Source organism: Saccopteryx bilineata, chromosome 4 (assembly GCF_036850765.1).
Source record: "Saccopteryx bilineata isolate mSacBil1 chromosome 4, mSacBil1_pri_phased_curated, whole genome shotgun sequence".
NCBI lineage: Eukaryota > Metazoa > Chordata > Mammalia > Chiroptera > Emballonuridae > Saccopteryx > Saccopteryx bilineata.
The window spans coordinates 164,483,064-164,502,598 of NC_089493.1; the positions used below are offsets into that span (position 1 = coordinate 164,483,064).

Below are 19,535 nucleotides of genomic sequence, written 5' to 3' on the forward strand. Positions count from 1 at the left end.
AAAAAAAAAAAAAAAAAGAGCCTGACCTGTGGTGGCGCAGTGGGATAAAGCGTCGACCGGGAACACTGAGGTTGCCGGTTCGAAACCTTGGGCTTGCCCGGTCAAGGCACATATGGGAGTTGATGCTTCCTGCTCCTCCCTCCCCTTCTCTCTCTCTCTCTCCTCTCTCTCTAAAAATTAATAAATAAAATATAAAAAAAAAAAAAAAAAAAAAAAAAAAAAAAAAGAAATTAACATCAGTACAATAGTGGTAACTAAACCAAATACTTGACCCAGATTTCACCAGGTTTTCCTTTAATGTTCTTTTTTCTGTCCTAGAATCTAACCTAGGATACAACACTGCATTTAATTGTCACAGCTCTTGAGTCTCCTCCAATCTGTGATAGCTCCTCAGTCTCTATCTCTCTTAAACATACTTGAAGAGTACTTACTGCTCAGCTATTTTTTAGTACCTTGATTTAGGTTTGTCTGATATCCACTACTTTTTACTACAACAGAATCAACAGAAGCTGACCTTTTATTAAGCTATAACTATGCACCTGACATTAGGGTAAACACTTTATATGTTTACCTTATTTACTACTTAAAACAACCCTCTAAGGTAAGAATTATTACTATCCCTATTCTACATATGTTATATCATTATAGGATAATCCATTAAAGCTTGGTAAAATTAAGCTGATGGCAAGGTTACCCAGCTTTAAAAGGCAGAGCTGAGGTGTGACCTGGACAGACTGACTTTACAACACTCTATTGTCTGTAGTGTCAAGGCACTATGACAACAACCAAATGCCAAAATACAGACTGGCCTCTGCCCTCCATCAATCCCCTTTCAGAAGGACATGTCTCTGTGAAGAAAAAGTGTTCTAGGATTTTGTCTTTTTCTCGAAGGAGACAAACTAATCCACTTTAATTCTAAGTTCTACCTATACAACCATAAATTTCTTTGTCTTGACAAGAAATACCTTGCTGGCCTAAGGACAAAGAAGAGGCCATTGTTCTCCTGAGACCTCACAACCAGGCAGATAGGAGATATATGAGTGTGCAGGTGTGCTGAACTCAGAGAACTCTCTCCCAAGGGAGTTGCAAATATATTGAGATATTTTGGTCACAGGACAAAAAAGAAAAAGAGAAAAGGAGATAGAGACAGAAAATAAACACATGTACCCTTATTTTGGTTGCTTTTTTTCCATGTCATACCCAGAAATATGGGCAACACAAGCTGCCACCTCCTCCTCAGCATGAGGCTCTTTGGCAAAGTTGAGACACAACCCATTCATGTAGCACAGGGGTGTGTGTCAGGGACAGGGCTGTGGGAGACAGTCCAGGAAGAACTCCAAGACTTGTTTTTAATGTTTATGACTTTAGATCACTCAGTTCCACAAACTTTTCCCAAATCCCTTCTCTGACAATGCTAATGTGTTTTTCCTCTTGTTCTAACTGGTCACCAAAATACACAGCGGAAAGGACTGTCTTGGAAGTAATTTCTTTGATGCTGGTGGAATTGAAAAAATATTCTCTCAGCCAACACCTCCCTGTCTATTTATCCCTGCCACCTGCCACTCGGCTGCAGGTAGAGGCCACTACAGCAAGGGAGAAAAGGCAAGAGGGCAGGCAGCAAGGGAGAAGAATGAGAGCATTGAAATGAAAAAGGAAAAAGAGCAAGAGAGAGAGACCATTTGGTCAAACTAAGTCACTACAGAAGCAAGACTTTCACTGTCACACATAAGTAGTGTGTGTTAGATGATGCTAGCAAATAGGTGAAAAGATTCAGCCTTCCTCTGATTTGTCTTTCTCTTACTTTTCCCCATTTCCCTTCACCCCCTCAAGTGTACCCCCCCAACTCTATCACTAAGATGGACTCCTGTAAATCAAGTATTTCATCTGACTACCCTTATTATTGCCATCTTGGTGCAAGAAAAACCTACTTCCCTTTGAAATATACCATTCTTGGGGGCAAAGGGAGTATAGATAGAGGCATGGGGGGTGTTGTATTCAGTGGGACACTTGAATGCATGTTAACACAATAAATAAAAATTAATTAAAAAAAAAGAAATAACCACTTTGCACCTAACTCCAAGTTATCCTCAGCTAGCCATTTTGATCAAATACTAGAGGTTAAAATGCTAATGGCATTTAGAAAACAATTCCTCCAGCCTCTCCATCTGCAATCTAACCCAGTGGGAATCTAAAGCAGTTTACAACCCTCGAATTACACTGCACTCAGGACTACTTACTTCACTGCGTTTAGGGATATCTGGATCCATCCCCAAGGCCCCTAAGACCTAACCCGGGAGAAATGAAGATGGGGCAGCTTGAATAATTCTACATCCTCTTAAATAATTTTCCCCCAAAATTCACATTATTTTGTTCCCACACAGACCTCAAGTAATACTGCTTTCAATCAATGATCCTTCAGCTTCTATCTTCAGAACAAAGGAAATCCTAGGAAAAGCAATGGGATCTGAGGCCCTTTCACTGACCAACCACAGACTCCAAAAGAGACCATGAGAAGGAGTAACTATTCCTTTATGGAGCACCTTGAAACCCTCTTAAATAATGTACATAAAGCACCAAGCACCAGGGTCTTTCTCCAAAAATGCTGGTTTTCCTCCCTTCTCTAACTGCTAGGCTAGAGTTCCCGAGCCCTATTCTGCCTCAGTCATTCTTGACCATGACATACTAGACAATCTCTTCACCCTCTGTCCAAAAGCCTGGCTTGGCAAAACCAGGATGAAGATCAGAGATTAACAAGATGATGTTTATGCAACTTTTAGGGGGCTACTGGGGTAGGAGACCAAAAGAATTTTCCTTTTTCCTAGGTTAAAAAAAAAAACACCTTTACAATTACACCATATTACTATTCCACAAAAACTCACCTCTGCCCAGATAAACTAATTATGGCCACAGATAATCAAATCTGAAAACTTTAATCCAAGGAAATGGTTCTCTCCTTTCAAACAATTATATTACACAAATAGAAACAACATATTCTAGAAGTAAAAAAATTAAAATACAACTCAATCTTTGTTAGTCAAAATCAACATATTATGGAAAATAAAGCAAGATTAACAACCTATTAGTTTATGAACAATAATAAAACAAAACCTTAACATGAACAGAAATACAATCAGCCTGATTACAGCACAAGCAACAAAAGACTTACAGAAGAGCCCCTGATACATTCAGGCACTCTTTAGATCTGCCTAGAAGACCAGTGGTCTGTGGGTGCCACCCTCTCTGTGACCTTGGACGTTGCCAAAGCCTCTAAGAAACTAGATGTTGCCTGTTTCAGGAGAGAGAAGGTTGGAGCAGGTTCAGAGGAGTTTCCTATAAAGCTCCCCAGCTTTCCCCACAGGCCAGACAGAAAAAGGCCTCCCTCACCAACCCCAGAGACAATCCCTTAATGATCTGTCAATCATACTGCACACTCCAGCTATCCACTACCTAGAACTCAGATTGTTTTAGAAAGTCACCAAACCCACTGATCCTGGCCCACCACAAGTCGAATATCAGATGTCAACTGGGCCCTTCCTGATGTTGGGTAACACTAAGTTCTAATGTCTTGATTGTCTCAGCACTTCCGCACACGGGTTCTTCCTAGCCTCTCCATTCCTCAAGCACTCAATCAAATCGTTCTCTTTCAGCAACCAAGGTAAAAGTCCCATCCTTGGCTTGGCTCAAAAAAACTGAAGACATCTAATGGAATCTTCCTTAATTTCCCTCTATATCTCTCCCACTTTACCTTGTTTTCTTCTAGCCTCTGCTTCTAATTTCCAAAGCTCATCACACTCACAAGACCAAGACTTACCATCTGCCACCTAAACAACTTTGCCTCATCAATGATCTCTTCTCTGAGATTGCAAATCTGTCAACACTGGTTCCTTTCCCCTCTGCCTTCCAACATGCACAAAAGCTCTCTCTATTCTGTTCCAATGACCCTGCCTCTGCAAAATCTTTCCTTTGGGACTCCTTCTCTGTGTTCTCACAGAGCTCTACTTCTGTTTAGGGCTCCCCCTACCCCATAAGCCCACACAGGCAAGCCTCTGTCAATTCCCACCATGGTCTTTCTTGCATCAAGCACTACAGCTGAAACATTATAGGAATTCAACAAATGTAATATAAAATAAACACGTTTTTTGATGTGGCTATCTCTAAAATTATCATTTTAGTTCTTTTTTCCACTATTCTCAATTAATATCATCTTTCTTCATTTCATAGCCGAACTGAACCCACTACTTACTCAGAGCTTACACTTACTTTCACATCTTTAGATTTACTGCCTTGTCAGTTCTCCTCCTTATCTCCCTTCCCTCCCTCGCATTGCTCCCCTATGCTTCCCACCACTACCATCCCATTATTCCCCTACAGATCCCTCCCTCGCATTGCTCCCCTATGCTTCCCACCACTACCATCCCATTATTCCCCTACAGATCCCTCCCTACTGCTCCAGCCAGGCAGATACACTCTCACTTTTATGTCTCTATTCATATCAACTCCCCTCCCCTCATGCTTTCTGCCTGTTCTCTTATCTACCTACTCAAATAGTATCTCCTCTTAAGTTACTGGTTAGTTCCTACCTCCAGTGCTGTGACAAAACGAAGAACAGAACAGGTTCCAGAAAAGGTCCTCTCATTCCAGCGCCAGGCCAGCTCCTGAGAACTATTCCAAACCCTGGTTAGTCCCAACCTTGGAGATGGCTTTAACAGTCTTAGCCAGCAGGGTGAGGCCAATATTAGAGAAAGAAGGGAAATCAGGGCTACACAGATTGTCTGAACTAAAGCCAAGCCCTGGGCATAAGGAATGGAACTGGTTTTGGCAGCTAGTTTTTCATTATCTCTAGTCCAGTCTAAGTTTTTCGTTTCAGCCAGTTTGGGCATCAGATCTTTGAGAGCTGAGGCTGTGCCATTCTGCTAAGCACTCTTTACTAAACCTCAGAGAGAACAGGAGGAAGCAGAGGAAGAAGAGAATGGGGGCCCAGGGTGAGTATTAAGCATACAAATGCTTGTTAGAAAGCGGATGGCCAACAGCTGTTCTCTATTACCACCCAAGTCCACAGATTGCAAACTAGATCCTGACCTGCCCCATTCATGTAATGAAGGCCAAAGCCCAGGCTGAGATGCTCTGGTGCCAGCATGGAACTCAGCCAGCTAGTCTCAAAGTGGCCTCAGTCTTGGCAGTGGCTGCCATAATGTCACAGGCTTTCCTGCCCTGGTGTCCACCTGTTCCCTCAGGGGTATGGGATTTGGCTGCTACAGGACAGTGGTTAGCTATCCTGGGGGAACTCCACGTATGGAAAATAAAATCTCTCTGGAATGAAGAGATCTAAACTGTCCTTATAAAGCCTTCTGGTGCCTTCATGCATTCCACCCTTTTGTCTGCCAGTACAAGATAATTTGGAGCCTCAGAAATTGCTCCTATAGGCCTTGAGAGGCTTGACATACTGCTATGCCGCAAGCAATTCCCCAAACTCATTCCCAAGGAGCAAAAAAGATGCTCAAAGTGGAGAATGCTGAACAAAGGCTGGAAGGTGACGATAATGGGGAAACTGGGCCAGAAGTATAAGAGGAAAGGAACAAATAAAATTCTTGGGGAATCCCCAGGAGATTTGAAAGGCTTCAAAGTTAGGGAAGAAAGCATTGTCCAGAAAGAGGTAGCACCAAAGATAAGCTCTGTTGAACACCTCATCCTAAAAAGTTGCTGGATACAGCAACTTGTATTCAAGAGAGGAGAAAGACTCCTCCACAGCACACAAGAACCACATTGTTTCCTCTATCCAGCTCCTGCTCCACTTTTCCAGCACTGCACCTGAGCCAGGGTGAAAGACCATGCAACAGAGGCCCCATCCCATATCCTCCCCTCTGGCCATTATTTCATGGTGGCAGCCAATGAGGACACAGGAACATAAGTGTAAATAAATACCCACCTCTCTTGGGCCTACAGGAGTGGGTATGTGTGCATTCCTATATGGGAAGGATGAGACAGAATCAGGTCATGCTCTTGTGGATCATACTGGAGAATGAGATGACCCATAAGTAAGATCCCTCCAGACTAGAGGAGAAAGGGAAGGTCATCTGTCTCCCAACCACAGAGCTGGGGATGCGGCAGGAAGCACTGGGAGCTTTGCTCTTTAGTACTACCCTCAGCTGCAGCCTGATCTTCATCCCGGGTTCCTGGCACAGAGTTCCTAAAACCCTTGGAATTTCCTAGTATCTTTTTTTTCCTGAGTTTATGCCGATGAGATGACTCAGTGAGAGGCCTTTAGATAACTTTAAGATGGGAGCTGATCACCAGAAAGACCAAGCTATGATTAGAGGGTTAAAACTTTTTTTTTGTATTTTTGTATTTTTCTGAAGCTGGAAACGGGGAGAGACAGTCAGACAGACTCCCGCATGCGCCCCACCGGGATCCACCCGCCATGCCCACCAAGGGGCGATGCTCTGCCCCTCCAGGGGGTCGCTCTGTTGCGACCAGAGCTACTCTAGCGCCTGGGGCAGAGGCGAGGAGCCATCCCCAGCACCCAGGCCATCTTTGCTCCAATGGAGCCTCGCTGCGGGAAGGGAAGAGAGAGACAGAGAGGAAGGAGAGGGGGAGGGGTGGAGAAGCAGATGGGCGCTTCTCCTGTGTGCCCTGGCCGGGAATCGAACCCGGGACTTCTGCACGCCAGGCCGACGCTCTACCACTGAGCCAACTGGCCAGGGCCTAGTGAGGGTTAAAACTTTTAACACCATCCCCCTACCTCCAGGGAGGGAAGAGAGAGCTGAAGATTAAGTTCAATCACCAGTGGCCAATGATTTAATCAATCATGCCTATGTAGTTAAACCTCCATAAAAGCCCCTAAACAACAAGGTTCAGAGAGCTTCCAGGCTAGTGAACACACAAGTGCTGGGCAGGTGGTATGCCCAGACAGGGCAACGAAAGCTGGGAACCCCTGCCCTCATATCTCATCCTATGCATCTCTGCCACTGGGCTGTTCCTGAGCTGTATCCTTTACAATAATTCAGTAAATTTAAGCCAAGTGTTTTCCTGAGTTCTGCAAGCTATTCTAGCAAATTATCGAACCTGAGAAGGGGGGTCATGGGAAACCCTAATTTATAGCTGTTTAGTCAAAAAAATTAAGAGTGACTTGGAATTTGCAATACATCTGAAGTAGAGGCAGGAGCACTGAGCTATTAAACTGTGGGATCTGACGCTAAGTCCAGGTTGACAGTATCAGAATTGAAGTGAGTTGTTGGACACCCAGTTGGTGTTGGAGGATTGGAGAATCACACAGCACCATCCAAGCTACATGGGGCCAGACTGCTCCTTTAGACAGATGACAAGGGCCTGCAGGAAATCAGACTCCTCACTTAACTACTTGAAACAGAGTAGTTGGTTTACTATAAATGAGGTTTTTAAAATTCAATTCCCTTCCATTGCTCATGCAGATATGAAATGATCTGACCAGATGGCTGGTGCTCTAAAATTCTTGGATTGCTCTCATCAGTTGATGATTTGGATCTCCCCCCTTTTTTTAACACCCTCACATGAACGTGTTCCTGCACAAACTTGCTGTGTGCTCCCATCAAATGGGCTCTTTGTATTAACACAAATATTTCAGAGGCTCTCAGAGCTTCCTGAAAGTCAGCTCAGGTCAATAAGGAGCCCCAGGTTTGAGCTTCCCTGAGCTCACATGGGGCCAACACACATCACTGGTTAATGGGCAGGACAAGGGAGAGTCCTTTGCCCAGGGTGCCCTAATGTCTCCACTTCTCATTCAGGTCTCCAAGGAAAGGGAGGCTGCAAAGGTATATTTTTTCAAATGACATCTATAGTCACTTATTGCGTATTTCCTACATGCCAGGCCCCATGTGAAACAATTTACACATGTTAATCTTGTTGCATTTTCATGTCATACTTATGAGATAAACAGTTTCATTGCTATTTTCAGATGAGGAAACTGAGATTCAAAGATCAACTTGACCAAGACCACATAGCTCAAAAAAAGAACTAAAGGTGGGGTTTAGCATTATAAAATTTGAGTCACTGCTACACCAAGATCTCAGGACTAGAGAGAAGTCTTTGCCTCCCCAGCTCCTTCCCTTGCGCCCTTACTGAGCACAAGACACCTATAACAGAACATTCAAAAACAGTTCGGTGCCTTTTTCTGTCTCTGTATCCTTTGTGAGACAATGAGCCACAGGAAGTCAGGGGTCATACCCCATTTGCTACCGAGAGAAACAGTACGGCACAGTGGCTAGGAGCTCAAGCTTAGGGCCAGACAAAGCTAGGTTTAAATTCTGATCACTTACGGGTCACTTGGCTAAGTCAGTTCTCCTCTCTGGGACTGTTTTGTCTATATAAATGAGGGTAGTTATAGCACCTTCCCTCAAAGAATGCCTGGCAGAGTTGATGCTCAGTAAATGTGATTTATTATCTGCATCTCCAGCTACCAGTATAGTGCCTGGCACAAAACAGGAACACAAAAAGTGCCCAGGGAGGACAAGCTCCACTATATACTGCTACCAGCTTTCATAATAACAAGTGCACAGGCACAGAGTCTAAGGTTTCAGGGGTCCTAAGCCCAGAACAAATTCCTGAGTTCCTTGCCCAGAACCCAGAGGACCTGCCAGCAACAAGCTTTCCTCTGCTTGCTTGTGAACAGCTGATGCTGAATCCACACTCAAATGCTTGCTGTGCTTCCATAAGGTGAGACAGATCCCAAAATAAACCAGGAGAGAGAGAGAAAGACAAGAAAATCACTTCCAGGAACAAGCGGCTCACAGTAAGGATGCTGACAGTAATAACAGAGGCAGGCATACTTGAGAGTGACCTGCTGCTGCTCCAGGGCTCAGTGGCTGGGGCCCAATTCCCACCTGGCCTGCTAGGAAGACCCATGAAGTGATGGGTTGATCCCCTGGTATTCCAACACATGACTGTAAATCTGCCTTCGAATAAGCCCAGACCCTGTAACCCAGTATCTCCTCCATGGAAGCCTGAAGACAACAGAGGTCCTCCCTTCAGAGACCTGATGGGTACCAAAGATACTGAACTAGGGTCAACATAAACTAGCCACTTTTCCATTTTCTTAAAGGTCTCCAAAAGATATACCACCATCTGCCTATGCCATGTCTCTGACCCTGGTACAGGAAATAGTGTGCTAACCTCTTCTGTTTCCTCACAAAAATCTCTGTGGAGGGAGAAAGGGAAAAGTCCTTCATAACCATGGAAGTCTCCTCTTCTCACCAGAAGTTTCCTTCCCCATCTAAGGCCAGAAAGGACAGGAAGACTATACACTCATGCACTCTCACTGGCATCCAATCCCACATTCGAGCTGAAGGGGTGGCACAAATGGAGAAATGAACATTTAAAACTGCTACAGACTGAGTGATGTCTTCATGTCAAGAACGCTCACAACAGCCTCTGCAGCAGGTAGGGCAGAACATTTCCTCCATATCACTGAAGGGCAGGAGGATTCAGTGACCTGCCCGACATCTCCTAAGTAGCAAAGCTAGAATTTGAACCCAGAACCAGCTGAGTCTAAAGTCAGTCCTCTTAATCACTAAATTATATTACCTCCCCATTTATCCACTCATCATACAAGTTCCCACGACTGGCTACATTCCTTTAACCTTTAGGTAGCTATGTTGGAAGCTCCAAGGCAGAAATTAGAATGCGGTAAATTAAATATTATACTCTGATTGAAGGCAAGTGTCAGCTATTCACACGGACCACTGAGAGGTCAATTTCCTACCAACAGACATACATACAAAACCTTCTCAATATAACACACAGAATATACCTCAATCCTATATCAAGGCCTAAGAGAATCTTGTCCGCCTCCATTGGTCAGACTCCCCAGCACCAGACTCAGAATAACTCTCTTAAGTCAGAGCATGCACAAATGAAACCAGAAACTTTGACCCCTAAGCTGTGGGGCCTGATTACCTGTGTTCAACCCCAACACATCAGCCTTTGGGACAGCAGCTAGGGTATTTGGGTAAGAAGAATTTACAAGGGACTCATGAGAAACTAGAAGACGGAGGAAGATGCCAATGGGGCTTCAAGTTAAATGTAAAAATCAATGCTCCACTCTAATTCTCTAGGAGGCACTCAGAGCCCTCAGCCTGCCATTGTCATACGTGTTCTGGCTCTCCTTGCCCAAAGTTACAGAGGGTGCTCTTTGCTTAGCCATTAATAGAAGCCCCATTCCCAGAAGGTTGGGCAAGGGCCCTGGGTCAGAACTTTCAGACTTATTCTGCAATGTGGACCAGGGCCTGGAAAGGTTCCAGAAAAACAGAGAAGTTAGGAATGGGGGCCACAGGACACTGATCTCCAATTGCTCCAGGCATTTACCTAGTTTAAAGTGGTACAAAGCACTTTTAACCACATAAAACCAGTATATACAACCCACATCTTCTAGTCTCCACCCCTGAGAACTCCTCCAGTGTTAGTCTTCAAGGACCTGGGAGCTTAGTTCTCAGGAAAGCTAGAAGGAAGGCAGGGGTTGGACCTGCTAAACCTAGTACCTCTATTCCTAAAACCTCCCTCTCCCTAACACCATTAGTTCCAACTTGGCTTCCTTGGTGCTTTATCACTCTTCTGTGGCAGCAACTACCCCTGTGCAAGCCCAGCAGGAGTGATATTACTACCAGAAAGTTGGCTGGCACAGCAAATGCTGTCCTTGCCAGCACAGCAGCAATGGAGGCAGGGAAGGTATGGTGATGAATATCGGCAAGGAGCTGATGAAACTAACTGTGGAAACTGCCAGGGCTTGCCATCCACCTTGCCATAGTGCAGAATGCAAACAACCTACTCAGAACAAGCTCAAGTGTCACCATAGTGGGACAAGGACAGCTTGGACTAGAAGGGGAGGAAAGTAGGTCCAGATTCTGGGATCAATGACATAGGACAAGTCAACTGAATGACATAGTTCAAGGTATATAATCTCTTTAATCCTCAATGTTTTCATAGGAAAATGGGTCCTATCATGTGAAGATCGAACAAGATTACGCACATGAAGTATCTGACGCAGAATCTCAATATGATGAACACTCTACTATTGCTGGCTACTTTCAATATTATTTTAAGCCCTGGGCCCAGGCTCATAAAAAGGTTAGAAAGCTGTTCTTTCTGAAGATGCCCCCATTTGAAAACCAGGCCAGGACCAGCCCCTATTTCTTGGCACAGGTTCCTTTAGCACAGTAGTTCTCAACCTGTGGGTCGCGACCCTGGCGGGGGTGGAACGACCAAAACACAGGGGTCGCCTAAAGCCATCGGAAATACATATTTTATTTAAAAATGTATTGTATAATAAATATGTATTTTCCGATGGCTTTAGGCGAAATTTCCGATGGCTTTAGGCGACCCCTGTGTTTTGGTCGTTCGACCCCCGCTGGGGTCGCGACCCACAGGTTGAGAACGCTGCTTTAGCAAAAGAACACTCCTGCCCTGCACTGGTGCTCAGGACTCTCCTGTGAACAATATTTCAGCAGTACTGAGCTGAGCAGAAGAGCCCAAAATAGCATTTGCAGAGCGAGGCACATGTCACTGCCTCTCCTGTGCTTCAGAAGTGCAAGGAAAGTAAGTTTTCAATCACTTGCTCAGAAAGCTTGGCCACCCACCACCTGCCTTCCTTCCAGGGCACTCAGAGGTTGAAATCTCTGTTCTGCTGGAAAATGAAGGTCCCTGAGACCTGCAGCAGTAGCCACCCTCTGATGGACCACACTGTTCCCCTCCAGTGGACCAAAGAGTGGCTGCTGCTTTAAAGGAGCCCTGTGGGGACAAAGGACATATGCAATTTGAATCAAAGTGTGATTCATGGGGACAGAGGTAGGCTTGGTACCTGGTCGAAGGGCCTGCCACTCATGGCTTGGGTGAAACATCTCCAGGATCTCAGGGTCCAGCTCCTCTTCTGTGGTTTCCATTCTCTCTGTTTCTTTGGTGGTGCTCTTGTCTGGGTTGGTCAGCGCAAACTCCTTCAGAGAAGAAAACACACAGAGCATGACCAAGCACAGCTAAGCACAAGGCAAGCAGAAAGAAAATGGCCTGGGGTGGTACCCTCTGCCCTGTATGCTCCTCCTCCCTTTCCCAGCCATATTTGGACCTTGCACCAGATAGCCTCAGAACCAATGTAATATATGGTTAAATGAACACAGCACATATCGTGTATATATAATAGCACTTCTGTATATGGAAAAGGTCCAGAAAGTTCCATAATCTCTCCAGGGGGGTTAAGAAAACAAAAAAAGATAGTAATGGCCTTGCTATTATTACACACTGTTTAATATTTAAAACTCGTATCTATTACTTACAATTAAAAAATATTTTTAAAATTTATTTATTGATTTTTAGCAAGAGGAGGAAGGAAAGAGACAAAAACATCCATCTGTTCTTGTGTGTGCCCTGACTGGGGATCAAACCTGCAACCTTGGTGTATCAAGACAATGTTCAACCAAGCTATCTGGCCAGGGCTAAATATATATATTTATAAAAGGAAAAGCACACATATGAATGGGAGATAACACCTCAAATGACCACCCAGATGTACAAAAGCTGGCAGCTAAGGCCCAATTGATTCCTAAACAGCCTAGCAGGCACAGTAAGGATCTGACAATTTTTCAGGGTGCCTATGGGGCATAAATGATCACTTGGGACATTCCAACCCATGTGTGTAATCAATTTTCTTCCACCTCCCAATTCTTCCTCTAATAATAGTAAGTGTATTTCATGGATTCCTCCTATGAGCCCAAAGCTGTGCTAGGGACTGTACACAGATCTGATTTGGTTCCCAACAATGCTAACCCTGCATGGGAAGTAACCATGTGTCTCTTTCAAGCAGTGCCCCAAGTGGGAAGCAGGGAGTCCAGCTTGGCTGAGGAAGAAAGAAGCCCAGGTTGGAAACCCCTTCCTAAAACCTTTCACCCCATGGAGAGAGAGCATTGAGGATTAATGAGATGGTGTCAGTAGAGCCCTTTGAGCTCAGGAGACAGAGATGCAAGATAAACACAAGGTACTGTATTATTCATTTTGCTCCTTCCCAGCCTTCCTGTCCCATTCTTAAACCTGTTCTTGCATAAAAAGCAGTAAGGCCTCAAAAAAAGTGGAACTAGAGAGTTCCACAGCTCTGGGAAATTACATTCGGGAGGGCAAGGAGAAACCCACACTACTAGCACACAGGGCTGTTATTTCAGCACTCCTTTTTCCCCCATGATCACTTTTCTTCCACCTCCCAATTCTTCCACTAATAATAGTAAGTGTATTTCATGGATTCCTCCTATGAGCCCAGAGCTGTGCTAGGGATTGTACACAGATCTGATTTGGTTCTCAACAATGCTAACCCTGCATGGGAAGTAACCATGTGTCTCTTTCAAGCAGTGCCCCAGATCCAGATACTATCCCCGCCTACCTGGGTCCCTCAGGTCTGATCTTTAATTAGCTGTCAGAGGAAAGGTTAAGATGTTAAGGTGTTAAGTGATAACAATGTAAAACCCCTCCAAGGATTTTACATTTTAACAAGAAATAAAGGCATAAAATTCAGATGGCAGGATTTCAGATCTTGTTAAGAACCAGTAAGGAAACTATCTTGGCCAAGAAGAGGCTTTCAAATCACATCATAAGTAATGAGAGGCGCTGACTATGGCATAATAGTTAAAAACTCAGGGCTCTATATCAGATAATCTTTTTCTTTTTAATTTTTATTTGTTTTTAGAGAGAGCCAGGGAAAGAGAGAGGAGAGAGGGGAGAGAGGAGAAAGGAGAGAGGCGAGGAAGAAGGAGAGACAGAGAGTGAGGAGAATCAACACGTACTTGCTTCACTTTAGTTATGCATTGATTGCTTCTTGTATGTGCCTTGACAGAGCCCAGGGTTTCGAACCAGCAACCTCAGTGTTCTGGGTTGACCCTCTATCCACTGTACCACCACAGGTCAGGCTCTGTATCAGATAATCTAAAATTCAAATCTCAGTGTCTGTGACTCCAGGAAAGTTACTTAACTTTCTAAGCATCAGTTTCCATGTTTGTAAAGTGGAGATAATAACATCTAACTTATACATCAGATGAGGTACTGCTTATAAACCATTAGCCTTGCGTCCACAGTAGCTGTTACTCTTATTACTTGTAAAGGCAGTCATAGGTTCCAGGTTGGACAAGTCATGCTATGATATTCAAGAGAGACTACACAGTATGTCATCGTTTAGGCAGGTCAGGTTTGGGTTGTGGTCACCTGGGCAGCCACAAACCCCTCCTACCCCTTCAACTTGAAGTCTGAGCTCAAAAGAAAACTAGGAACAGAAGTGTGCTGTGAGACCTAGGGGCCAACAGACTGGCAGGAGGCACCCAACATTCTGAGGGCATGGACATCAAATTTCCACCAGCCAGGTTTCTGAGGGCAGGATCTATGTCACTCTCTTTCACCACTGAATCCCCAAGCCTAGCACAGGGCTTAGTTTGTAATCACAGAACAAAGGGAGGAAGGAACGCCCCCTCCCCATACACACACACACACAGAGGCAGGTATGTCTTTGATGTCTTAGACTGAGGCAAGCCCACATTGGCTGAGTCTGCTGGAAGCTAAGTATTAGTCACACATTCTAGAACAAAGACTACCTTGTCCATTAAGTAGCCAGAGCCTGTGTACTCAGGGCCCAGACATGCTGGTTAGCCTCTGCCTGAAGCACCATACACTGGGACTAGGAGAACGTTAATAAAATTTACCTTAGCGATGTGTGGGTCAAATGCCTCCTAGGGTCAGACTGAGATGGATGTAAGTAAGTGTGGTGGGCCAGGTGTAGAGCACAGGGAGTAGTGGGACTGTCAAAACTGGAGGCCTCCTGCCTTGACTGAAGAATGCAGCTGCTACTCAGCTGCATGAAGGCATTCAACTTGAAAACAGAAAGCCAGATGTTTATGTAAAATTTTCTTATTTTTAGACTACTAAGAGAGCCAAACTAATCATCTATAAGCTTTAAATTAAAACTTTTGCTTTAGTGTATCTACTAGCCAGGTAACTCCTAGTAGTTGTGGCTAAAAGCAAGCAACCAAATTCTCATCATCAAGAGAACAGAAAAAGGCAAGGAGAATGGAGATGACGAGAATATCGCAAAAGCCCTTCAAAATCTAGGCAGGGCTAGTGTTCATTCTGTTGAGTAAGGGCTGGGAAAGCCTTTTTTTCTAGATTGTATTAATAAGGTTATCAGAGCAAGTTTAAGAAGAAGGATTAAAAGGAGAAGGATGAACTGCTGAGCCACATATTTCAAGCCCTAGAAAAGCCAAACACTTTTGCAACAATCTTGTCACTGCTCAAAATGTTTTTGAGCATCCTCTTCCTATCTTTTGAACCAGATTTTAAGCCACAGCTACACACACACACACACACACACACACACACACACACAAACACACACATACACACACACACAATCTATCATTATTTCAGAGCACACCTCAGCTTTTAGTGGGGGTGATACAAAACTAGGGTTCCCATCTGATCAGCTCATCCTGTTCACCAAATCTGGCTTACAGTGACTTTAGACTGTTTGCCAAGATCACATCTGGCAAGCACTGAAGGAGATTCAGTCATATGAACATACCATTAAACAGTCAGTTCAAAAGAGAAATTCCTTAAGAGGTTTTGAGGAAAAGCAACATCATGAGGTTGAGGTTGTAATGATAATAGCAGCTACCATTTACTGAGCCCTTATCATATGCCCAACACTGAGCTGAAGTGCCCTCCATGCCTAACAACGCATCCAAGTTTCATCTGTGAAGCACATACTTTCATACACATTCTACAGATAAGGATGAATATGAGGCCTGTGCAAAATCACACGGCAGGGTAAAGCAGAGCAGAGATTTAAGTCTAGGCCTGCCTAGCTCCAAAGTCCATACATGATTTCTGACTCACTTCTGTGTTTCTTTCTTAGTTATATGCCCTAATGGTTGTGCTCTGGATATGGAGGAAATGAAGCGGGGCAATGCGATTACCACAGCAAATCAGCAAAGCCCCCTTCCCAAAGAAAGGTTCTCATGGACCAGGTGAGAAACTCCAGTCCCAAAGAAAGAACAAGGAAGACTATACCCTCTTTCTGCCTGGGCAGTGTCCTAAACAGGAAAGAAAGACCAAGAGGTAAGAGAAGCCAGACAGCCCTAGGTCAGCTCCAAAGTCAATCCCCCATGCTCTGGTGCCTCTCAGCTGACTTCTCAGGGTTCCCTTCCATGCTAAATCCTCAGCCCTCTCTTCTCCCTGCCACCATCACTCCAAATACCAATTTCCTCTCAACTAACTGGCAAAAAATCCCAGCTAAGGTGTTAGCTGACAACAGCTTACCATGTCACACTTCCTTGCGCTTATATCTGAATAAGAGATTCTTAAAGATCAAAGACTTCAAGATCCAAGAGAATAAATGAATCTCTAATGATAGGCTGATAGACGCTGTGACAGAGACAGACTGCCGGGGCAACATTTTGTGTCAGGAATGTGTCTGACTGAGTCCTAAATTAAACCCTAGAAGCAGCCACCCCCTTGTTAAAAATAACAGATGGTATTTATTGACCATCCATTGACCTTATTATAACAGTTCCAATGCTAGGTGCTTTAGACATATAATCACATTTGATCTACACTAAAATCTTAAGAGGGAAGTACCAACCCTGTTTTATAGATAAGGAAACAAAGCTTAGAAATGGTCAAAGAGCCAAAGTAGGTAGCAAAAGGGAGTTTACCAAGGGTCTGTGCTCCTTCCACTGGGTTCCTCTCCCTCCCTCATTACTCACCACTTTTTTGAAGGGACCAGTACACCACACAACAGTATCACTTTAACCTCCACACTGCTCCTAAGATGTGGTACCCCACAGAGGTTCCACAGCAAGAGCCAGGAAAGGAGGCTGGCTCCAGATCATACTCTGATACACACAGCCAACCTTTCCTGCATGGTTATTAACCTTCACAAGTGCCCTGGAAAGGACAATTCGAGGTCTCCAGGGGCACCTGCCTGGACTCCAGGCTCTGAAGAAATGATCATGACCGCCCCCACCTCCCCCACCAGCCACTTTCACTGTTATAAAGGTGGTTGGCTGCATAATTAGGATTTAAATGCCATCAGGGCAGCAATTTTTCTGGTATGAGAGAAAAGATGCTTCAACTCCTACTTGTACTTAGCACATGATGAAAGATTATGACAAATGGATACAGCTAGGAACAGACATAAGGACAAAAGTAGCTCCTGTTGATGAAAGTCAGTATTAACATTTTTCCGAGACTAGACTCAACAGAGCTAATATAAATGGGCCAGAATAATTATGGCTCTGAAAGCTCATCTATTTGGTTGGACTATTATCCAAAAGGGACTTACTAACACACAGTCCTTAAGTAAATTCATCAGCATGCTTTTGTTCACTGTGCATCTGCTAAAGCCCATGAAAGGGAGCACCCAGATCCTCATGAGCCACAGGTTGAGGGCAGGGAGGGCAGGGGCAGCTTCGGTGCTTTTCTGGGTCAGGCCATGCCAAAGACAGCCCCAACTGTCATGCTATGGCCAGTCCCACCCTCTGGAGCCAATGGGATCTCACTCTCATTGTCCTTGAAGAGGAAGCCAAAAAAACAGTACCAATAAGATCTTAGTCAGAAACCATTAAAACCTCAAAAGGATTCGTGACTCCTAACTGTTAGTTCTCTCCTGCTCCACAAAGTGGGGAGAAATGCAGAGACAAAACAAATGAGTTCAGAGAGAAGATGGAAGCTTGCCATGAGCCAAAGGGGAACCTCAGCTGAGCTGGATTGTTACTAAATTCATCTCAATCGTCATTTGCACTTCAAGGCCCAGCACTTTACCCAACATTTAGTGGGAGCCCCCAGGGTCTGGAAAGGTGGCTCGGGAAGGGTGAAACTGTCAGAACTGACAGTCAAGGCCTCTCAAGGGAGGGGAAAGAGAGGGCACTGAGAGCTGAGGCAGGCCAGGGGAAACTGGGCCAGGAACCTTATAATATGCTGCAGCCAGGCCAAGCTCAGGACCTTCTTGAGGCATTTTGGTCCTGCCCATGGCAATGACAGAACCCTAAGCAATGAAGTCTAGGTTAATAGGAGCCTGGGAAAAACTGGGAGAAAAGGACAGAGGGAAAGAGGACACAGAGATACAGACAGACTTGAGAAAAAGCACAAGGAAGAGAGAAGTAGAGGAAGAAACAGTCATACTGGGTGCTCACCACACAGGCACCCAGCTCTTAAGGAGAATCCTGACCTTCCCAGCTTTGCCACAAACTGGCTGTAAGATTTTGGCCTAGTTACTTCAAGTCCCTTAGCCTTAGACTCCTCCTTCTCAAAATGAGGATAATAATCGTAGTTGTTAGGGGGATTAAATGAGAATAAATATAAAGCACTTAATCACAGTGTTTGGTACATGATAAGCATCTTCTTATTAAAATTTTTATATTGCCAGACCATGCGGTGGCACAGTGGATAGAGCGTCGATCTGGGATGCAGAGGACCCAGGTTTGAAGCCCCGAGGTTACTGGCTTGAGCGCAGGCTCACCAGCTTGAGTGAGGGGTCGCTGGCTTGAGCGTGGGATCAAAGACATGACCCCACAGTCACTGGCTTGAACCCAAAGGTTGCTGGCTTGAAGCCCAAGGTCACTGCCTTGAGCAAGGGGTTGCTGGCTCAGCTGTAGCCCTCTGATAAAGTTATATGTGAGAAAGCAATCAATGAACAACTAAAGTGACACTATAAAGAATTGATGCTTCTCATCTATCTCCCTTGTGATCTGTCTATCCCTATCTGTCCCTCTTTGTCTCACTGTCTCTCTCTTACTCACTAAAAAAAATATATATATATATTTATTATTATTATATCATTATCATCATCATACTTTCCCCAAAAAGAAACACTACCATGAACTTTAAACAGAGGTCAGAGGACTCAGGGATAGAGAGGAAGAAATCCAGACTTAGCAACCCAGCACTGGCCATGTTCCTGTAAGAAAAGTAAAACCTCACCCCACTCCCAAAGCAACTCTAGTGGCTTGGAAGCTTTTCTGGACCCAACAGGGATCCCTTTATTTGTGACAAGATACTTACTGTGTTCTGATGACTGAAGCAAAAGGTGAAACAGGAGGCTATTAGCAGCCCAAGCAGCATGCCCAGAGGAGCCATCCTACATATAGGCAGGCCCTTGGGAATCATAGGGAGACCTGAGGAATGTAAACACAGGAAACAGAAGGTCAACAGGAAACTTGTGCCTGATCCACCAACATTATGATTCCCATGATATCACTTGTTCAATGAATGTCAGATATTTTCCAGATAGAGGGAGGTCTTCTACCACAAGGGTAAATCAATGTAAATAAAGCCTTCATCTCCCATAAGGAGTCCAGCCACCCAAGGGAGACATGCCTTTATTGGAACTGAGCCACCAGGAGTGCTGCATGAATTATAACAACCCCGTCCCTTCCTTCCTCATTATCAACTTACCTGGTTGTACAAGGGGTGGTATTGACTATGGTAAGGAGAAAAGGAAACTAATCAATTGATTTGTATATGGAGAGACATGAGCCCAGATCTGCATA

The 19,535-nt window shown here is 44.5% G+C and overlaps 1 protein-coding gene across 6 annotated transcripts in view; it reads right to left on the reverse strand.

Annotated features, from left to right (window-relative positions):
* Positions 1–19,535, reverse strand: part of SIL1 (SIL1 nucleotide exchange factor) — a 276,662-nt gene that overhangs the window by 171,288 nt on the left and 85,839 nt on the right. For 4 of the 6 annotated variants that reach the window (XM_066272611.1, XM_066272615.1, XM_066272612.1 and 1 more), the window contains 2 exons: positions 19,048–19,160; positions 11,825–11,960 (listed from right to left, as the gene is read on the reverse strand). In XM_066272611.1, coding sequence (XP_066128708.1) covers positions 11,825–11,960; positions 19,048–19,152 — 241 coding nt within the window. In that variant the 5' untranslated portion in view covers positions 19,153–19,160. The remainder of the gene's footprint in view (positions 1–11,824; positions 11,961–19,047; positions 19,161–19,535) is intronic. The other 2 variants (XM_066272614.1, XM_066272613.1) reach the window with 1 other exon arrangement.